Here is a 19,744-nt window from a genome sequence, read left to right as displayed (position 1 = left end):
TCACCTCATGCCTGTTAGAACGGCCATCATTAAAACACAAGAGATAACACATGCTGGCAAGGATGTGGAGAAAAGGAAACATATGGTCACTGTTGGTGGGATTGTAAATTGGTACAGCTACTAAGGAGAAGAGTATAGGGATCCTCAAAAAATAGAACCACCATGAACCAGGAGTTCCACTTCTGGGAATATGTCCAAAGCAAACAAAACCACCAACTAACTCAAAAAGATATCTGCACCCACCTACTCACAGGAGCATTGTTTATAACCACTAAGACACAGGGACAGTCTGAATGTTCACTGAGGGGTTAACGAATAAAGAAGGTAGAGTATATATACACAATGGAATATTAACCAGCCATAAAAAATGAGGACATCCTACTATTTGCAACAATATGGATGCAACTTGAAGGCGCTATGCTAAGTGAAATGTCAGATGGAGAAAGACAAAAGTGATCTCACCTACATGTGGAATCTGAAAATAGCACAACAACAAACCAAACTCATGGAATGAAAAGATCAGACTTGTGGTTACTACATGTGGGGGTGGGTGGGGGAGGGGAATTGGGGGAAGGTGGTCAAAAGGGACAAACTTTCAGTTGCAAGATAAAAAAGTACTGGGACTATAATGTACAGGATCAGGACTGTAGCCAACACTGCTGTCCGATATATAGAACAGTAGTGAAGAGAGTAAAATCCCAAGATTTCTCATCACAAGGAGAGAAATTTTTTTTCCTGTTTTCTTTTATCTTTCTTTTCTTTTTATGAGAAAGACACTATATGAGAAGATATCGTAGGTGACACTGTGGTAATCATTTCACAATCCATATAAATCAAACCATTGTGCTGTATGCCTTAAACATAATACAGTGATGTATGTTAATTATTTCTCAGTAAAACTGAAAAAAATTCCACACAGATTAAAGATCTAAATAGAAGAAAAAGCGACAAAAGCATTAGAAAAAATACTGCAGACTAGTTTTATTTTCTTGGGAGGAGGATATGTAAGGAAGACAAACTCTCCAGGTTGAGAAGGATAAGAAGATTGGGTTTGATTACATAAGATTTACATCTTCTATACTACAAAGAATGCCCTCAACAAAATTAAGGGATGAACAACCCCAGGAAGACATATTTTTAACACATTTTAGAGAATAAAGTTTGATATCTGAAATACACAAAGAGCTCTTACAAATTGGTTAAGAAGTGACGGATGAATGAAAACCCAGGCAAAGAACATACAAATAGAAATATAAACTGTCAAAAGAAGTATGAGAAGACACATAGCTTCACTCGCAATTAATTAAGTATAGATAAAATAATGAGAAGAAATAATCCTTGGCTTATTAGATTGGGGGGAAAAACAGTCAAAAGACTGATAACGAGCAATACTGCAGTGGCTGAGGCGAAATGGGCTCTGTCAATCACAGCTGGTAGCGGGGGCAGAAATGCAAACCATTTCTCCTGGCGCTGGAGATAATTTGTCACTGTCTGGAGAGCTCCATGGCTCATTGTGCCCAACTGAGAAGCCTGCTGACCTCCATGCCTCAGTTTTCCCTCCCTAGTAAATGGGCAGGGCGATAAAGGGCTGTTCGTGTAGGAAGAGTGAGGACAGTGGAAAACAGAAGTAAGGGACAATTATAAAAGTACGAATGCAAAGATCACGAGCCATTCCAATCATCATGGTCACCTCTAACCCGAACAGCATCCCCCACTTCCTGCCTAGCCCATTCCGATGCTAGTTGGTCTCGGTGGGGGCAAGACCTGGCAGGACCCCCATGAAGAGAAGTAGAAAGCAGAGGGCACTTCTGACAGACAGGGGCAGACTCTCTGGCTCAGAGGGCCAAAGTTCAGGTGCACCAACTTCCTCATTCCTGTTCTGCCAAATGGCACATTAATAAGCAGGAAAGCGATTCAGGGAAGAATTTCCAGAAGGACAAAAAACTCATCAGGTGTGTCAGATCTCTGACATTCAGGAGCCATGTGGGGAAAGACACACACGCTGACTTAAGCACGAAAGTATGGATGCTTTAATTAATCCGGGGTGAATTTAATTGCTTTAGTTAAGTGGAAATCGGGTTAAAAATGATGCAGAGCATGCTGGGGTGTGTTAAAAACATGACATATGAGTTGGATGAATCGATAAATTAAAAGTGCACAGATGTTTTAATTAAACCCAGGGAAGTTAACGAAGATCGCAAGAGACTTTTAAGCCTATGATTAATTCAATTCATTTAAAATACCTGTAGAGATATGGGGAGGCCTCCATTTTGAGAGTTATAAAAGTTCTCAATCGGTAAGTGCTTAAGCTGTTCTTAAGAGACGTCTAAGTTTTTGTGCGTGTGTGCGTGTGCGACTGAACATTAATTACATAATTAATATTTAAATTCTTCACAATACACAGTAAACCTTTCTGCAACTCAAGTCCAGAAATGAGGTAGCTTTTCACTTACTGTGGTTCAAGCAATGAGAGGTGTTCGCAGATTACTGGTGTCTTGTTATCTACAAGCACGGAAGCTTCCAGAAGACCTAAAGGGTCTATTTATTTACTGCTGTCTCCCCAGCCAGTAGAACAGTTCCTCGTAGAGCGTAGGCTTCGGAGTTAGCCTGAGTTTTCCTTCATTTTTACATGCTGTGTGACAATAGATGCTGTTTTCAGCCTTGATTTCCTTATCTTTCAAGTGGGACAAGAATTCAGGAGTACCCAACTCATTGTGTTTTTTTTCTTTTTTAGATTTTATTTATTTATTTGATAGAGATCACCAGTAGGCAGAGAGGCCCGCAGAGAGAGACAGGGAAGCAGGCCTCCCACTGAGCAGAGAGCTGGATGTGGGAAGTAGGCTTCCCACAGAGCCGGATGTGGGGCTTGATCCCAGGACCCTGAGATCATGACCCGAGCTGAAGGCAGAGGCTTTAACCCACTGAGCCACCCAGGCACCCCCCTCACTGTGTTTTTAAGCAGGTGAAAGGAAATAGTATCTATAAAGTGCTATGTACAGTGCCTGGCAAATAATTAGAAATCTATAGATGGATTTTATTAGGAGATAATTATTCTGACTCATCCCATTATAAAGGTAAAGCACTCTCTTGCATACCACCCATCCCTGTCAATTTATTCTCTCAACACTGGTTTATTTACAAATACAGAAGTTTTTCCTAAAATTCAACTATTTATACTCTGTGTGTCACATCTACAGCAAGTTCCCCCAGGGTTGGCACTCTGCTTCCTAAGACTGCTTTGCAACTTACCTAGTCGCTTAAAACAGGGGGAAAAAAAAAAACACAAAAAACCTTTCTAGTCTCCAGAGCAATTTAACTGGGGGAGGGCTGACTGATTTAAGCCCTGAGAAGCGATTTGTTTGGTAACACAGCAAGCACTGGAAACGCCAGCAGCCAGTTTGGGCTGCGGCAGGCATGGGCTCACAGGAGACCACTAAATAATGGACACCATGACTTTCATGTGCTGGAGGTGTGGTTCCTTTTTGAGCCGGGAGCCAGGGCGGGGGTCAAGGTGATGTTGCTGCTTCTGGTCACAACTCTCTTTGGGGAGTCGCGGCAGAGTTCAAGGGCAACGTTATCTAGACTCAGACCCGAATGGTACAAGAGTCTTCTGGGTATCCTCTAAGAATGCAGATTCTGATTCAGAAGGGCTGATTCATCGGGCCTGAGGGTTTGGGTATTTAGCAAGCTCCCCAGGCTGAGGCTAGGACCCCAGACCTACTGACCGACTCAGAGACTGTGGTGGGAGCCCAGCAAGCTGTGTACTAAGAGGTGAACCTGATTAGTATGGTTCTAATGCCATACCGGGGCAAGTGCCTTACCTTCTCCGAGCCTCAGTTTCCTAAGCTGTGAAATGGGGACAATAACGATGTGCGTTGTGGAGATGAAATGAGATAATCATACAGAACCATTGGCATGGTGCCTCAGTCTCTTCTGCAAAGTGTTTTCCAAGTGCCTCTGCTTTAAGCCCCCTTGTCCTGGGCCCTTGTTGCCAAGGAATTCCTGCACATTTTCTCAGGTCAGGGGTGGGTGGAAGGAGAGGTGGGATTCAACCATCAAACCGCAATGTGCTGTGGCAGCCATCATGGCCCCTGGCCCTTCTGCATTATTGTGGATTGTCAAGGGGACTGGAGGAACGGAGGGAGACAGGTGTGCAAGACAGAGGGTCTGAAGGAACCATACACCGGGTGCATCCGTGCTTGTTCCTGGAGAGGACCAGTGTGGCCCGAGTGTCTTTCACTGAAAGCTGACTCCGGCTGAAAAAGCGGGAGGTGACTTCTGTGCTAAGAAAGTTCTGCAAGAGGTGTTTCTGGGGCGGTAGGGAGGACCCCTCCACCAGCAGGGAGGGGCTAAGGGGCTTGCCATTCCTTTCCTGAGTGCGGAAGTCCACTAAGGGAAGAGACTAATGGGGAAAGCAGGTTACGAGGCCGTGCCCAGCTAGGACGGTCAGCCTGAGCTGCCCATGCGGGCTTTGGGAATTGTAGCCACCCTCAATTTGGGGGACCTTCCTGCCAAGCTTCTCTCCTGTGTGGACGTTAGGCCTAGAAGCCTCAGAGTCAGCCAGACACAGCCTCAAAATCGGGCCCTCCTAGGTGACTGTGGGCAAATAGCTTACTTTCCTTAAGTTTCTGTTTCCCCTGTAAAATAAGGATAATAACAGTGATTTCACGAAGACTCATGAAGACAGATACTACCTAATGTCTATGGAGCATTCGGTCCATGCCAAGCATGGTTCCACACACGTGACATGAATGTACTCTTTAGTCCCCACAGGTAGTATTACTGTAAGAAAATCAAGGCTCCTGGAGGTTAAGTAATTTTTTTAAAAAAATGGGTCCAGCTAACGGGAGGAGCACGGCTTCGATTCTAGTGAATTCAGATTCTCGCTTTCGTTCTTAATCACTGCGCTCTTCTGAGATAATGCACATAAAATGCGGGATGGGGTCAGCTTTTTTTTTTCTTTCTGTTTTCATTCCTCCTCTTTTCCTTCCCTCCCTCCCTTCCCTTCGTTTAAATTTGTGCCTCAAAGTTGGCTGATTCGTCACCGCATGATTAATCTGATAAATTAGAACCCTGTTCCCCAGCACTCATTTAATTCTTGCACATTTTCTGGCAATGCTTTCCTCTTTATGAGTCTTATCCCCTAACTGCAAATCTCCGAACATTTAGGGACCACACACTGCTTCCTGGGTACCAAACTGGGTGCGAGGAGGTGTCATAAAGAGGACGGCTGGAAACTTGTGATCCAGCAGGAGAAACTGATGGAATTGCCCAGCTAGAACCTGACCCAGCATGAAGGAAGGGGCACTGCCAAGATGTTGCCAAGCCCTGTGTGACTGCAGGGTCCTGTCTAGGGTTGTTTCAGGGAGATGGGAACCTACCTGTGAGCAGCAGTTTGATAGGAAAGGTTGGGATTGATGAGAACGTTCCAGCTGAAGAAGCAGCATGAGCAAAGGGGAAGAAGCAGGGCCATGACGCTTTATGGATGACAAGTAGCCAGAAACTATGGTGTATGGGCTTTAGTAGGAGATAATAGTGCAAAACCTGCTTAAATCATGAAAGATCTTGAATGTCACTCTAAGAACGTTCTTTATTCTCAGAATATGGTCCCTGGCAACCTGCATCAGAGTTCCCCTGGGAGGCTTGTTAAAAATGCACATGTCTGAGCCCCAGCCCAGTCCTATGGATTTAGAATTGGCTGGTGGGGGTGGGGAGGGGGGGCAAGCCTGGGAATATGCATTTGTAACAACTTCTCCATGTAAACATAAACTTAAGCGTCTGCAAACCAAAGTCTGGTAACCTCTGTGGGAGGCACCTGGCTCTTGAAGGTGTTTGCAGAGATAGTCGCTGTATGTGCACCCGGAGCTCTGCAGAATGCTGGAGGTCGTGAATAGGGGGAAAGCCATCGGAGAGAGGCTGGTGGTCGCATGCACAGTACAGCGACTGTGAAGGAAGAGAGGAGAAATGGAGCAGAGCATGGTGGAGGTTGATAGGACTTGGCAAATGATGTGATGAGGGAGATGACGAATCTCTCTGGGAGGGGAGGAGAGCGGCACACAGGGGCAGGCTCGGAAGTCAGACGGACTTTGTTTTGAACGCCGGCTCAGCCGCTTCCTGCTCAGTAAACTCTAGTTTCCTTTCCTATAGAGTTTCCTTGGGTTTAAATCCAAATCCTAGCGTGCAACCACCACACAAACTGCTTGGAAAGCCCCTCTTCCTTATACCGCACCTCTCCTAAGGCCAATCTCATGGTCTAGTATGAAGAGCCTGAGCCAGAATGCCTGGTTTGAATCCTAGCAATACCCCTTGCTGGCTGAGCGATCTTTAGCAAGTTACCTAACCTCTCTGAGCTTCGTTTTCCTCATCTGTAGAAGGGGATAGCAGCCGTACATAAAATAGGGGTATTGATGGTTAAATGAGAGAACTATGTGGTGGCTGAGAACAGTGGTTGGCGCGGAGTCAGAACTCAGTTAAGTGTCAGCCGTGACAGATGAGGAGGAGTTTGACTCGAGGGCTGGAAGCCCAGGAAGGCCTGGGTAGTGGGGACATTTGCCAGTTAACAGGAGAAAAAAATGGCAAGATCCCCGTTCTCTTTTCTCAAGCCCCCACAGAAGCTGGGTAGGAGCTGAGACCCACCCCCAGAGAGAAGGCTTTTACATTCCCGCGGCTCTGTCATTTCTGGGCCTCCCCTGACAGCTGCTGAGCAGTGGCAGCTGTCACTTCTCGTCCCTGTGAAATACACATTACCTAACAAGTAAGGCTCTGGTGTTTTAAGTTTCTGATGCAGGTTTGCGGCCTCAAGCTCAGAACCAAATAAGCCGTCCGAGGAGCCAGCGTCAAAACAGAAGAATTGGAAGCCTCAGATGTTCTCTGAAATGCAAGACGGCATTACAAGCAACCCAAGGAGCATCTTGAGTCAATGAAAGACCTCCAAATAAAAGCAAATAAAAGAAAAAAGGAAGCATAATTAAAAAGCATCCAGCCCCCAACAAACAGCACTCAAGCCATGAGAAAGTCAGACAAGGGGGACAGTAATAATAAAAACTGGAGACTAAACAATAATTTCAATAATGAGCTTAATTACAGCTGGACTGAGAGAGGCACCTGATGGAGAATGGGACAAAGTACTGGAAAAGAAATGCCATTTGTGTGTGAGCCTGAATCCAGACACATTGCTTATGACACTGCACAATTCATGAAATTCTACACTGAAAGACACATTCAGTGTAGTTCCTTTATTGAACTCCTTCTCCATAGAATTTTCTCCACATTCCCTGATATTAACTGGCTATTTTTATAGATTCATACTTCATTTCTTCATAATACTGCATTTCTTAATAATGCCTATGTCTTTTGGGATGCGTGGGTGGCTCCGTCGGTTAAGCGTCTGCCTTCGGCTCAGGGCATGATCCGAGGCTCCTGGGATCAAGCCCCGCATCAGGCTCCCTGCTCAGCGGGGAGTCTGCTTCTCCCTCTCACTCTACCTCTCTGCCCCACTCTCAAATAAACAAATAAAATCTTGAAAAAAATAACGTCTCCACCATTCAAAGTCCGCATTACAGCATTTAAGACTCCACATGTATACTTCCCACTTGCCGATCACGTGCATGCAGCAGACCAGAAGCTCCCAGAAGGCAGGGCCCTGGCAGGCATGCTTACTCCTCGTATTCCCGGCACTTGGTGCAGTCCCTGACTCAGAGTAGGCCCATAATAAGCATCTGTTGGAGGCACGAGTAAGTTCTGTCCCCTCAGCTGACTTGGAACAATGTGTTAGAACCCTTATACATTCTTTTGATGTGCGGTTCAGCTCCATTTTGCCTTCTGAGCCCCCGAGAACCCCAGGTTGGTGGGGGCCGGGGAATGAATGCTCTGCAAATTCATGCTGACTGATTCCTCCATTCCCTGCAAGGCTGTCTTCAGATGCCTGATGCGGACTGGCAGGTTTATAAGAAGACAAGGAGCTGCCATCCGCACGGCACGTCTGAGGGCACGGGAGGCGCCGTGTGAGGTCAAGGGAGTAAATCCGTATTTCTGTCACTTGGACACAGACCCGGTTGCTCGGATGTGATGGGAATCTCGCCTACTAACGTGGCAAATTTCTCCCCTGGCGGGAGGGTCTCAGTCAGGCTGCTGCCTGCAGTAGCGGAAACTGGCGGGACCGGAGGCATCCTGGGCACCGCTGTCAGGGAGGGAACAAAGGTGAACGCCAGCTTGTGTTGAGGGAGGACTTGGGACTTGGGCCCTCCTAAGGCTTTTATCAAGAAAGAAGAGAAGTGTTCACGGGCCACAGCTGGGAGATGGCATGTGCCACTCTGCGTGGCAGGAGACTTGGCCAGCTGTCTCTCCTCTGCGCTGGCGAGCATGATCCCCTCACTCTGTCTGCTGCACTTACTTCCTGCTAACACTTCAGAGCTTCTTGGGCTCAGAAGCTGCGTATGAGTGGCAGCCTGTCACAGCCACAGACAAACTGTGCAGGACCGGCGGGGTGGAGCCTCACAGCTCTGGTGGGAACATACACGTACACACCCACACTCACACACACACACACACACACTCACACACAACCACATTCTAATTTTTTTTCTGACTGAAAATCAGAAGTGCGTCTTTGATAGGACTCACTAACAACGGCATGGCATCTTGCTAAAAATGTACAACTTCCCCCTAATCTCAAGAAAACATCAGACCACCTCACATCGAGGGACATACTGAAAGACACCTGACTAGTACTCTTCAAAATGAATGAGGTCATGAAACACAGGAAAAGACTGAAGACCCTTCACAGACTGGAGTGGACAAAGGAGACATAACAACTAAATACAATATGGGATCTGGACCAGGAAAAAAAAAAAGTCTGTAAATTAGTCAATAACAGCTTTAGTGTTAATTTCCTCATTTCAGTGACTGAAGCATGATCATTTAAAATGCTGACATTAGGTGACTTCTGTACGGGAGCTGTATGTACTATTTTTGCAACCCGTGTGCAAGTCTGAAAGGATTTCAATATTAAAAAAAAAAAACACCCTTAAAACAGGGGGGTAGTTAAAATAGGATTTATTTCATATCGTTGATATGAGAAAGGATAAGATGGTATGTTTTAAGTACTTCATGCAATGTCTGGTGGATGCTGAATATTAAATAACTATTAGTTGTTATTTAAAAACAATCTAAAGTGGAGGCTTAACTCACGAGTAACTCAGGTGCTAATCATTACATTTACTCACTTAAAGCTTGTACCGTTAAATCTGTGTGCCTATTTTTTCTGGTTTCTCACTTCATCACAGAGGGATAGTTAGCGATTTTTGTTACTCTGAGGAGCCAATATTTAGAAAATGAGGTGTTCAAGGCTTGAATCTGTCTAGAAGCCAGGCTGTTGCACGTGGGCTCAGGTCCACTTTTGGGATTCTTGATGTGAAAAAGTGTGTGAGAGGCTGACTTGGCTTGAATGCTTATGACTGAAAATTTTCCTCTCTTGACAGGTCAAAGGTGGCACTAACATCTCCTACTTATTGCAATTGATAAGTTTTTTCTTTTTAAATTTTGGATTTTCACATTGTTCCTTTTAGAAGAAATTTATCTATGTAAGCGTAGTGAGTTGACTTAAAGAGATATGTTAAGTACATAATAATACAGGTGGCTCATGAATTGGGCAAAAATCATAAAGGTGGCACATGAAAAAAGGTCAGGAAATAAAGGCTTGGAATATTCCCCAATAATGTTGTTAATGAAGGAGCTTAAACTGTGTCCATTTCAAAAATACTAAGGAAGAAATATGGCTAGGGCAAAGACGCAATTTTCTTCTAATACTCTAAAGGCAACTTTGCCAAAAATAAAGAGGGAGACAAGGAGAAAACAATTTTATTCTTTAATACTTCAATTCTGTCCAGTGTAGGCATCAAGAGCGAAATTAATATATGCAACAAGTTCAAAGGCTGATTTCAGGAACAGCGCCTGAGTATGCAGGAGTAACTACTCTTAACAGCCGTTCAATATTTGTTTCGCAAGGATCAATTATATACCATGGCTAATGCACCCTCGGAGTGTGCACCCAGCCACAGTACAGGTGGTGAATGCAAAACACACACCGAAAGTCCTTTTAAGAAACTAAATGCACAGGCCATTACAGATCCATAATGCAGAATGGACGTCCATCTGCAAATGGATTTAGAGCAAGGAGTTCTTAAATGGCTGAGGTACTTAGGGCTGAAAGGCCAATAACTGGATGGGCTGTCAGAGCCCACATGGTTTTTAGGATTAATGATACATTGACGTGTGTCCGTGTTAATACACATTTACAGCTCACAGGCCACGCAGCAGAGGGTTCAGCCCATTTACAGCCACATGCAAAGGACCATTCCGTCCTTCCTCTCATTAATGCCTTTGCTCCTAGGAAGATTAGATAACGCAAGAAAGGCCATTCGAACGATCCTGAGGTTTTCCCTCCTCTGCAGCGTTCTCCAGGAAGGGTGCTTAGCACGGTGACGGTGACGCACTCTGTCAGCCACCTTCCCTCCCATCATGGTGCCTCAGAGGCTGACTGAGCAAAGCACTCAAGGGTAGGAGCTCCAGCTCCACGGTCTACTTGGGGAGGTGTCCGCATGCCATTAGAGTGTGCAGAGGCAACAATCTGGTGGCTTCTAGCTCTCTTTTCCTTCTAGCTTCTCTTTTTCCTGACGAGTTTACCAAAGCATTTGCATTATTTTGTAATAGAAGATATGTCCGTACATGGTATCATTTAGGAATTAGTCTCATGCACGGGCAACCAAACCCAGAACTTCATGCCCAGGAAGTCCCATTCGCTCACCAGTCAACACTCTGAAGGCTGGGAACCGCCCATCTTTGAAATGCTGAGAATAACTGAAATGCAGTTTTCTCCAGCAACTGTGGTGAGCACGGGAAAGAGGAGTGGCACTGTTGAGCATTTACGGAGTAGCTTTATTAACACCTGCCTCTCTCTCAGAGCATCCAGGCAGCATGGTCTTTTACAGGTGAGCACGTAAAACTATTATATAAATATGTAAATAAATATAAGGTGATATACATAAATAAAGATGGTAAGTATGAACCCTTTGTGGGAACACAACATATTCTGCTAAGAGCTCATCCCATGCTCACAAAGAATGTGTAAAGGAACCCCCCACTTTTCTGGAGGAGGAAATAGAGACTCAGACATGTTAGCTCCTTGGCTCCAGATCACACAGACCCTCAAGCGGCAGAGGTGGGATTCAACACAGGAGTGCCTGGCCCTTCCACAAGGGCCCTGAACCCCTCCCTCGCTGCTTCTCAGACTGGGGTGTGACCTACTAGAGGGTGAGGAATCAACATAGTTGGCTTCCACTGGAGCTTCTAAGTTCTGCTCTCTACTACGTTTGCCTCTAATAGAGCCCCTTGAAGGTTATGCTCAAGGTCTCCTGCAAGCTAGGTAGGCAGCCCCTAAGTCCCTGTTCTTGCAAGAGTCATTTTCTCTTATATTACCTTTCCCCCAAGAATCCCAGGGCCCCAGCAATTCTGTGCAAAGGAGTGTAGATAAATTAATAACACAATTTAAAACCAATTCCTTCAAGATAAATAGCGCTTCCTAGATTAAGAGTGTAGCTGGCCAGAATGAATGAAATTTACTAACCCTGAGATGCTTAATCTTCCATTACATAGATTTTAATGATTATAAGAAAGGAGTGATGGTAATTCACTTTTGCTTTTACAGGAATCCAACCATCTCATTTTTAGCAAATCTTTCTTCTCAGCACACCTCGGTGCCAAGGATAACCTCCCTGCTCTTATAGGTATATCGGCCAATTGTCATATATTAAAGCCTGCTCATTGCTCAAGGGTTGGGCCTTCTAGCATGCATGAGCTTGCAAGCTGTCCCAGTAGAATCTCTCAGGGAGGCTTCTTTGGTGCCCCCTCGCTCTCCCCCTCAGAGAAGCCTATGCATTGTTTTCCAACCATAGCAGGGAAATAGTGGCAAGTACCTTTAGCACAGTCTGCTCCTAGAAATCCTGGGAAGCAGTGACACAGCCCAGACACACATTCGCCATTCCCGTGGCAGTTACGTGGACAGTCCTGCACTGAATCTGAAAAAGAGAGAAACTCAGCAACTACCTTTTCCTCTGCCTGCGGATGAAGAGAAGTCATCATCAACCGCCCACCATTTCTGAAGACCGGTGGGACTAAACCCCCAATACCCACAGGCACTGGCAAGAACGTGAGGGAGCAAAGGGAATGGGAAGTTAAGGGGACCAGGACAACTTGGAGAATGCGTGGAAGTAACCACCGCTCTCTATTTGACCAGCATCTGGGCAGGGATGCAGGGTAAGTACTGCTGCAACTCCTGCTCTTTCAGAAGATACAACTTGTTTGGGTTTAAAAATCTGAAATTTCCCATGTCTGAATTTTGACAAGTTTAAAGCATCGTGAGTGCTGGCCCCCTCCCACTAAGCCCCTCTAATATCGGACTCTCAGTCTGAGATTTGGTCTGACATGTGTGATACTGAGCCTTTAGCCTCAGGTGCAGGGAATGAGTCTCCAAATGACAGTGGATGTTTCTGATCTCAGGTTTGTGGAGTAGAAAAAATTCTTGCTTTCAGGAAAGAAAAATCCGAATGTGTAAGACTGGCCAATGGAGGCATGCTTTGGGGTACATTAAGTAGTAGGTTTTAGGCTGTACAAAAGTCCTTTCGGGCTGACCTTTTGTACATCTTATTTTTCATGAAAATCAATTAGTTCCCATTTGTTCTAACCTGCATAGCCATCTTATTTCATGATTTACCTTTCTCTGTGTACTCTCAAGTAATCACTTCAAAGGGATCATTTAGGGACCTTTTTCATGTTGATTTGGGTCTACACGGACACAGGCATATTCTTTTAAAATTATTATTCTCATTTTTTTGCCTTAAATTAAAATAAACACATTCAGAATTTCAGGCTCCAAATTACTAAGATGATGAAAAGAAAAATCCAAGCCACTCTGCCCAGGCTGTGTGACCTCTACACAGCCCTGGGGAGTTGGGGTCACTGACTCAGTGATGTTGGCTGAAAGACTATCAAGTCAGATGGCTTCTAATGGAGCAACCTGAGAGTGGTGAAGGTCCTTCCCTTAAACAGGATTTCCCATTTATTCCCACTCCGTACTGAAAAACCAAACCTTGCATATATTGCTTTCTTTCCACAGTGTTTCCTTTCTCGGCTCTCCTTCCGGAACAAAGCAGTAGTTGGATTCTTGTATGCTGAGGAGAACTCAGTGAGCGTATCTGCTTCTTCAAAATCCGGCAGGACACCATACACTCTAGCAGGCCAATTTATTTAATGTTTATCAATTAACACTTCGGGCTGAAAGTCCTTGAGGTTGGCTCTACAGGTGGGCTGAGAAACATCCAAGTGGCTCCTGATTTCCATCTATTCATCGTGCATTCATTCATTCAAGAAGCTTTAGGTTGAATCATGAAACAGTTGCTTGGGCAGGCCAAAAATCAGCAATTTCACATGATTTTCGGAGACCATTCTCCATGTCTCCAATTCCCCATTCATGTTTCTCAATGCTTGTGAGCCAAGACACCGACTGCCATAGTTCTGGACTATCTTTTCAAGGTTGTCTGCATAGTGAACCACATTGGAGGACAGATATGGTGTCTGTCTCCAGAGCAAAAGATGGGTTTGCTTACTCCCCAGTGTAATAAAGATAGTATCTTACTCTAGTGCAAAGAACAGGCAGGCTCACCGTCGACTCTGAGAAACTCAGGTGTAATAAACTCAGGATTTCCCCTCTGTAATGCAATCCATTGCATGTGTCGGTACTAGCTGACCCTGTTGATGTTGCCCTGTAGGAACTGGGGCTTGAGGGACTGGCACATTTACCAGAATCTAGATATTGCCTTACTCTGAGTAATAAAGGCCCTTGTCTTTGACCCAAGAGTTTCATGTCTTCTGATAATATCTATGAAATTGTGGCAGGCTGACATATTAGCTTACAATTAGGGTGAGCTCTCAGAACTGTCACAGTTCCTGATGTATGGCTCACTTTATTAACTAGAAGCCTATTATTTGCAAGCCACTGTAACAGGCATTGGTGAATCAAAGCGGATAGGTGAGTTCCCTGGCCTCATAGAATTTTCACTGTCATAGACAATACAGGCTGATATATATATATATTGATTCTGTGACCAATGGAAACAAATAGTTTTAAACAGAGAAACGGCACTGTCTAGCTCGCATTTTAAGAAGTCCCCCCTACAGCGAATTAGAGATTGCTTCTCCCTAGACCAGCATCTAGGTCTGGGGATGGTTTGGTGGAAACTGACGTCTGTGAGCCAGACCTCCCTGTTCCCAAACCTAACATCTTCAGAGACAAAGCAGCAGAGGCTGAGGGAGCTCTTTCCCCACCAGAGTCGCACAGAGAGGGACCGAGCTCTTTGCATGGGCTCTTTGTGGGGCTGGAAGGCCTCCTTGCCCTTTAGCTGAGGTATTTATCCTTCGATGTCAGTTTAGGAAATATGTACCTTCTGGGCACCTTCCTTCCTCACCTTCCCTCAATCAGGAAGGGTTTTGTACCCCTTCTCTATGCTCTTGTAATTCTTATTCTTATGGTTGCCTTTTCATGTGTCTTTCTTCCTCCATCAGGCTCCATGAGGAAGAGACCTGATTTGAATCATTCACTGAGGTATTCTCAACGCTTGGCACACAGCAGGCCCTTGGTAAACAGCCGTCAGAGTGTGTGTGTGTGTGTGTGTGTGTGTGTGTATGCAGATAGGGTAGGAGAATCGCAAATAAGCAAAAACTGTGACAGAGACTATTTTTCATGGCCTTCTCCCAGTATTTCTACAGTTTTTGAGAGAAAGAACAATCCCACGGTCTGGCTGAACTGTGCAAGGGACCCCGCCCTTCCGGTGGCCATATTATCAGTTTTCCTTTCTGTCAGCCTGGTTTAGGTTTTCTTGAGGAAACAATGGCAGATGCCAGGAAATGGGGTTTTTACGCAGGCGGAGGGCGGCCTCCACGATACCCGCACCATGCTTCAAGTATGCCACTCTGTTGTCCCCTGAGATGAAACTCATTTCTAAAAGCAGGCTGCTTCTCTCCAAAACACATCAAAAGACTTCCTTGAGTCAAAGGTATATTTAGCGTGATCGCTGGTTGACACCCGTCTAACATTTTCCCTTCTGTTTCACATCACAGGTGCTTTTGGCGCTCCTGGCTGCTCTTGATGGAGAACGTTCTGATAATAGATACGTGTGGGAGAACCTCTGAACCAAATAAAACACTGTTCTTTTCCCTGCATTTCAGGCCAATTACTATCATTGCTCTATCAAGATGTCTGCCCAATTATTAGGCCGATTACCTTTGACTTTCTCTTTGAGTTACAGTCCAGACGAGAGAGATCCTCTGGAGAGAATTGCTATTCCCATCTTTGAACGAGAGCAATGGCCTGGGGGAAGGGCATCTCACTACTGCAACATCTGTGTCTATGTGGACAGAGGAGATGGAGGGCAGAAGCCATTATTAGATAATCTGGCCCCCAGAAAACTTGTTGAGCAGGAGAAAAGGCATTTATTTGGCGGGAATCCAGAGCAATCCAGTGGTTAAGCACAATTCTCTGGAGAGTTTGGATGCTGACTCCACCCCCCAATTACCACGTGTGACCTTGGGCAAGTTGCTTAACTTCTCTCAGTCTTGCTTCTCAAGTAGAAAATGGAGTCCTGGGAGTACCTCCCTCACGTAACTACTCTGTGGGTTTGCCAGCCTCGTCCCCACAGAGGGCCTAAGCCAGAGGCTGGCCCTCGGTCTGTGCAGCATAAATGTGTGGTGGGTGGTGGTTGTCGTTGGTGTCATTATCCATCTCACCGAGTCCTTGTAGACTCCAACTAAGCCAGCTGCTGTTTATGGCGTGGGCTCTTAAGGATGTTCGAAGAGTTTTCAGTTAAATACAAGGTGACAAAAAGGATGTCATTTCTCATCATGTTCTTAAACTAAAGACTGCTTTTAATCTCAACATCTCAAACTATTTTTTTTTCCTTTTGTGAGTTGATTTTTAGTCCTTTTTGCTTTCATTCCCCCATGGATCCATAATCTGCTTCTGGAAATTTTCTCTAACCATGGAAGATGTTTTCCAGTGGCTTCCATGATACAAAGTTTATGACATTAGTTGGGAGCAGGGGTTGGGAAACTTTCGCTGTAAAGGGACAGAAAGTAAATATTTAGGATTTGCTGGCCAAGCTGTCTCCGTTGCAGCTACTCAGCTCTGTTGTTTTAGCTGCCATAGACGATATGTCAGCACATGAACATGGCTGGGCTCCAGAAAAACTTTATTTATAAAAACAGGCAGAGGGCCAGACTTAGCCCATGGGCTATAGTGTGCCAAACCCCTGCCTTTGTATATTTGGCCAGTTCGGATAGGATCAAGTTTTCCTTGGCAGAGGGAATGAGGGTTAACTTTAACACTACGGTCACTACCAAATCCTGATTTTAGACCATTTGAAAGTTGTGGCTACTGATAAAAAAGTGCATCCTGAATTTTAACTTGGCTTCCCTAGCTCTTTCAAGAATCGAGGAACCCTTCAGAGAAATCCATGAGACCAGTAAAGAAGTTCTGAGGATCTAGTCAATAGGAAAATAGCTGTACGCGATATGCTCCTAAACAGCCATCTGCTCTCATTCGGTGGTGACCCACGCCATGGCAGATGTGTTCCGGATGTAAAGTTCCGTCATTCTTCCTGTCAGGGACGTGGTCCTTTTCACAGAGGAAGCTGAGGCTCCAGGGGGTAAGTGACTTTCCCAGTCAGGATGTGGGACAGAAGAGTTGGGATTTGATCCTCTCTCACCAGGTCTCTCCTCGTAACACCACTCCTTCGGTGAACCTTGAGATCCACGACCCAACCCTGTGGGGACGACATGCCCAGAGGCCCAGAAGCCCATCCATTCCTACCATGTCCACATCCTGGGACTTGGAGGGACCGAGTTTTCTGAGTCTCAGTGGATTTTTCTGTGAAGTGTGTGTAACACGCTGCCCCAACTCACGGACATTCTACCCAGGATCTGTTATCCTCATCAGGATAACAACCTAATGACAACATACATTGAATGAAAGTATCTGCAGCTTATGTGATTGTTAAAATTCTTAAGGTTTGCTTTAGAAAACTTCATAAAATCCTCTCAAACTAATGGCCCTTTCAGGAGTTTGTATGCACATATAAGAGGAAATTTTGAATAAAAGCATTGCTTCTCCTTTAATAGCTAATAAAAAACAGGGCTAAAACATGCCAAAAATGACAAGTGTTTAATTAAAACATTTTGAGATTTACCTACTTGGGAACAAAGATATGATTTTTTTTCCTTATGTCTATATCCTTTTCTTGATTTATTTTTATGCGGGTCTTTTTTTTTTTTAACTTTTGATTTTAAGCTTTCCTGGATTTTCAGAGAAATTCTGAGCTGATGTGAATGGTCTGTATTTATTGGCTCTATTGCATATTTAGAGTGTTATATACCATATATTATTTAATTCCTACAATTAGCCCTATGCGGTGGGTACTAGTTAGTTCTTTTTTACTGTGAGGAACCTAAAGCTTACAAAAATCCACTGATTTGCATAGGTTGTGTGGCCAGGACTTGAGCCAGCCTGTCTGACCCAAGCTCTTGACCATGACTGGATCCTGTAAGTAGTCTCCCTGTTTTAATCTGGGCTAGTTTTAGGTGGAAAATACTATGAGGCTTAAATAAAGGATTCTGGTCTGGTGTCCTACACGGTAGAAACTACATTGGAAGATGATTTTCTGTGGAAAAACTTAGAATGTTTCCATTCTTCCCTTGGTGGCATTATCACTCAGAGACCTCATACCTACCTAAGACAACAGTGTTGAAGGAAACCATCTCTTTGTCTTTGCCATCATTGTAGAAGGCCAGGTGCCACAGGCCCACGTCCAGGTACTGTACAAACACGGCTTCATTCTGCACCAGGGTCTGTATGCTCCGGCGTTCCCTGGGTGACTCAACCACACTCCACTTCTCCTTCCCATCCAGACGCTCCATGAAGTCATACTAGAGTAAGAAGAGAGAGAACCCCATGTGTGAAAGAGGTGGCAGACCTGGTCCCATGACTAGCAGCTTCCCCTCCCACCCCATTAGTTAGCTAAAAAATACTTTTGAGCACATTTTACTGTGAGCTCATCCAGTAAAAAAGAAGAATCAGAAAAGTTGTAACAATAAGTCACCATTTATTATGCTTATAATTATTGCTAATAGTTTTATTACTATAGGCACAATCCCTTTTCTGCTATTTGAAATCCAAAAAGCTTTAAAGCCAAAACTTTTATGTTTTCTCTAATGTGTGTGAGAGAGACAGAGAAACAAAGGGAGGGAGGGAGGTTATTGTTCCAATCTCCACTGGGGTGTTATATAATACCTAGTATATGCCAAGTATAACTTTCTTGGAAGTCCCAAAATTCTGGATTCCAAAAATCATCTGGCTTGGCAAGAGTTTCAGATAAGGAATTACAGACCTGTGTTACCGGCTATCATTTACTGATCATCTACCAGGGGGAGGAGGCATAGCAGATTAGTTAAGAATGAGGGTGGCTCAGTTGGTTAAGCGGCTAGCTTCGATTCAGGTTATGATCTCAGGTCCTGGAATCGAGCCCCACACTGGGCTCCTTGCTGAGAGGGGAGCCTGTTTCTCCTCTGCCTGCCATTCCCCCTGTTTGAGCTTGCTGTCTTCCTCTCTCTCCCTCTCCCTTTCTCTCTCGCGTTCTGTCAAATAAATAAAAAAAAATCTTTAAAAAAAGAATGACGGTTGTGTCTACTATGTTGTACATATGAAACTAATGTAACACTGTATGTCAACTATACTTCAATTAAAAAAAAAAAAGGATGAGATCTGTGCAGCTAGACTAACTGGGAGAGAATCTCTCACCCGCTCTACCTATCTGTGCCTCAGTTTCCCCATTTCCAAAACAAAAAATAATAGCACGTATGTTACAGGTTGTTGTGAGAAATAAGATAATACTTGGAAAAGTGCCTGGCACAGAGCAAACACAAAATATGTGTTAGCTAGCGATCATCATCACTGCCATCATCATTTCATTCTACTCTTGCAAAAACCCTAAAGATAAGTACTCTTTGTATCTCATTTTGCAGATGAGAAAACTGAGGTGCAGAGAAGCCAAACAACTTGTCAAAAGTCACACAGCAACTAAGTGGCCAAGCAAAAAGACCTAGCTCTCTCAGATTAACCAGCAATTAAATATGAAATTCTGTTTCAGTGGAAAGTGGGCTCCTAACTAGAAGGGATCAATGAGAGACAGAGTGGCCAATGAAGGCTACCAAGATGAGGGGAATGGAGGGAGCCAGTGTGACCCAAGAGATTGGCAAAATCTGCTGGTGGGTTAGTGGGAGCCACTGACGATCTCTGAGCAGTGACTGATGCAACGAAAGGACTGTTTTGAGGAATTCATTTGCAGACAGGATACAGCAGAGGGGAAAATGAAAAGAACCAGGAAGATCAGTTGGGGAGTGATTATAGAAGCTCAAGTATGTCACAACAGGGGTCTTGGTCAGGACAGTCAGTGAGGAGAGGAGACAACTTTGGAGGAATATTTTTAAGAAAGCCCACCCCTTGACCGTGGGCTGGACAGAGGGGATGAGGGAAAAGGCAGAGGACGCCAATGTCTCTTACTTGTCGACAAGAAAATCGATAAGACCCCTGTAGAAATGGGCTAATCTTATGAACTCTTTCAAAATCACTGCATGGAAAAGT

General features: G+C 44.7%; 1 protein-coding gene across 9 annotated transcripts in view; it reads right to left on the bottom strand.

Moving 5' to 3' along the window:
* Positions 1 to 19,744, bottom strand: part of TENM2 (teneurin transmembrane protein 2) — a 1,307,492-nt gene that overhangs the window by 161,864 nt on the left and 1,125,884 nt on the right. For all 9 annotated transcript variants that reach the window (XM_047731060.1, XM_047731061.1, XM_047731063.1 and 6 more), the window contains 2 exons: positions 17,835 to 18,030; positions 11,973 to 12,074 (listed from right to left, as the gene is read on the bottom strand). In XM_047731060.1, the coding sequence (XP_047587016.1) occupies positions 11,973 to 12,074; positions 17,835 to 18,030 (298 nt within the window). The remainder of the gene's footprint in view (positions 1 to 11,972; positions 12,075 to 17,834; positions 18,031 to 19,744) is intronic.

The sequence above is a fragment of the Lutra lutra genome, chromosome 5 (genome assembly GCF_902655055.1).
Source record: "Lutra lutra chromosome 5, mLutLut1.2, whole genome shotgun sequence".
NCBI lineage: Eukaryota > Metazoa > Chordata > Mammalia > Carnivora > Mustelidae > Lutra > Lutra lutra.
Note: the sequence above shows the minus strand (reverse complement) of the source record. Positions and strands in the feature narration are given on the sequence as shown.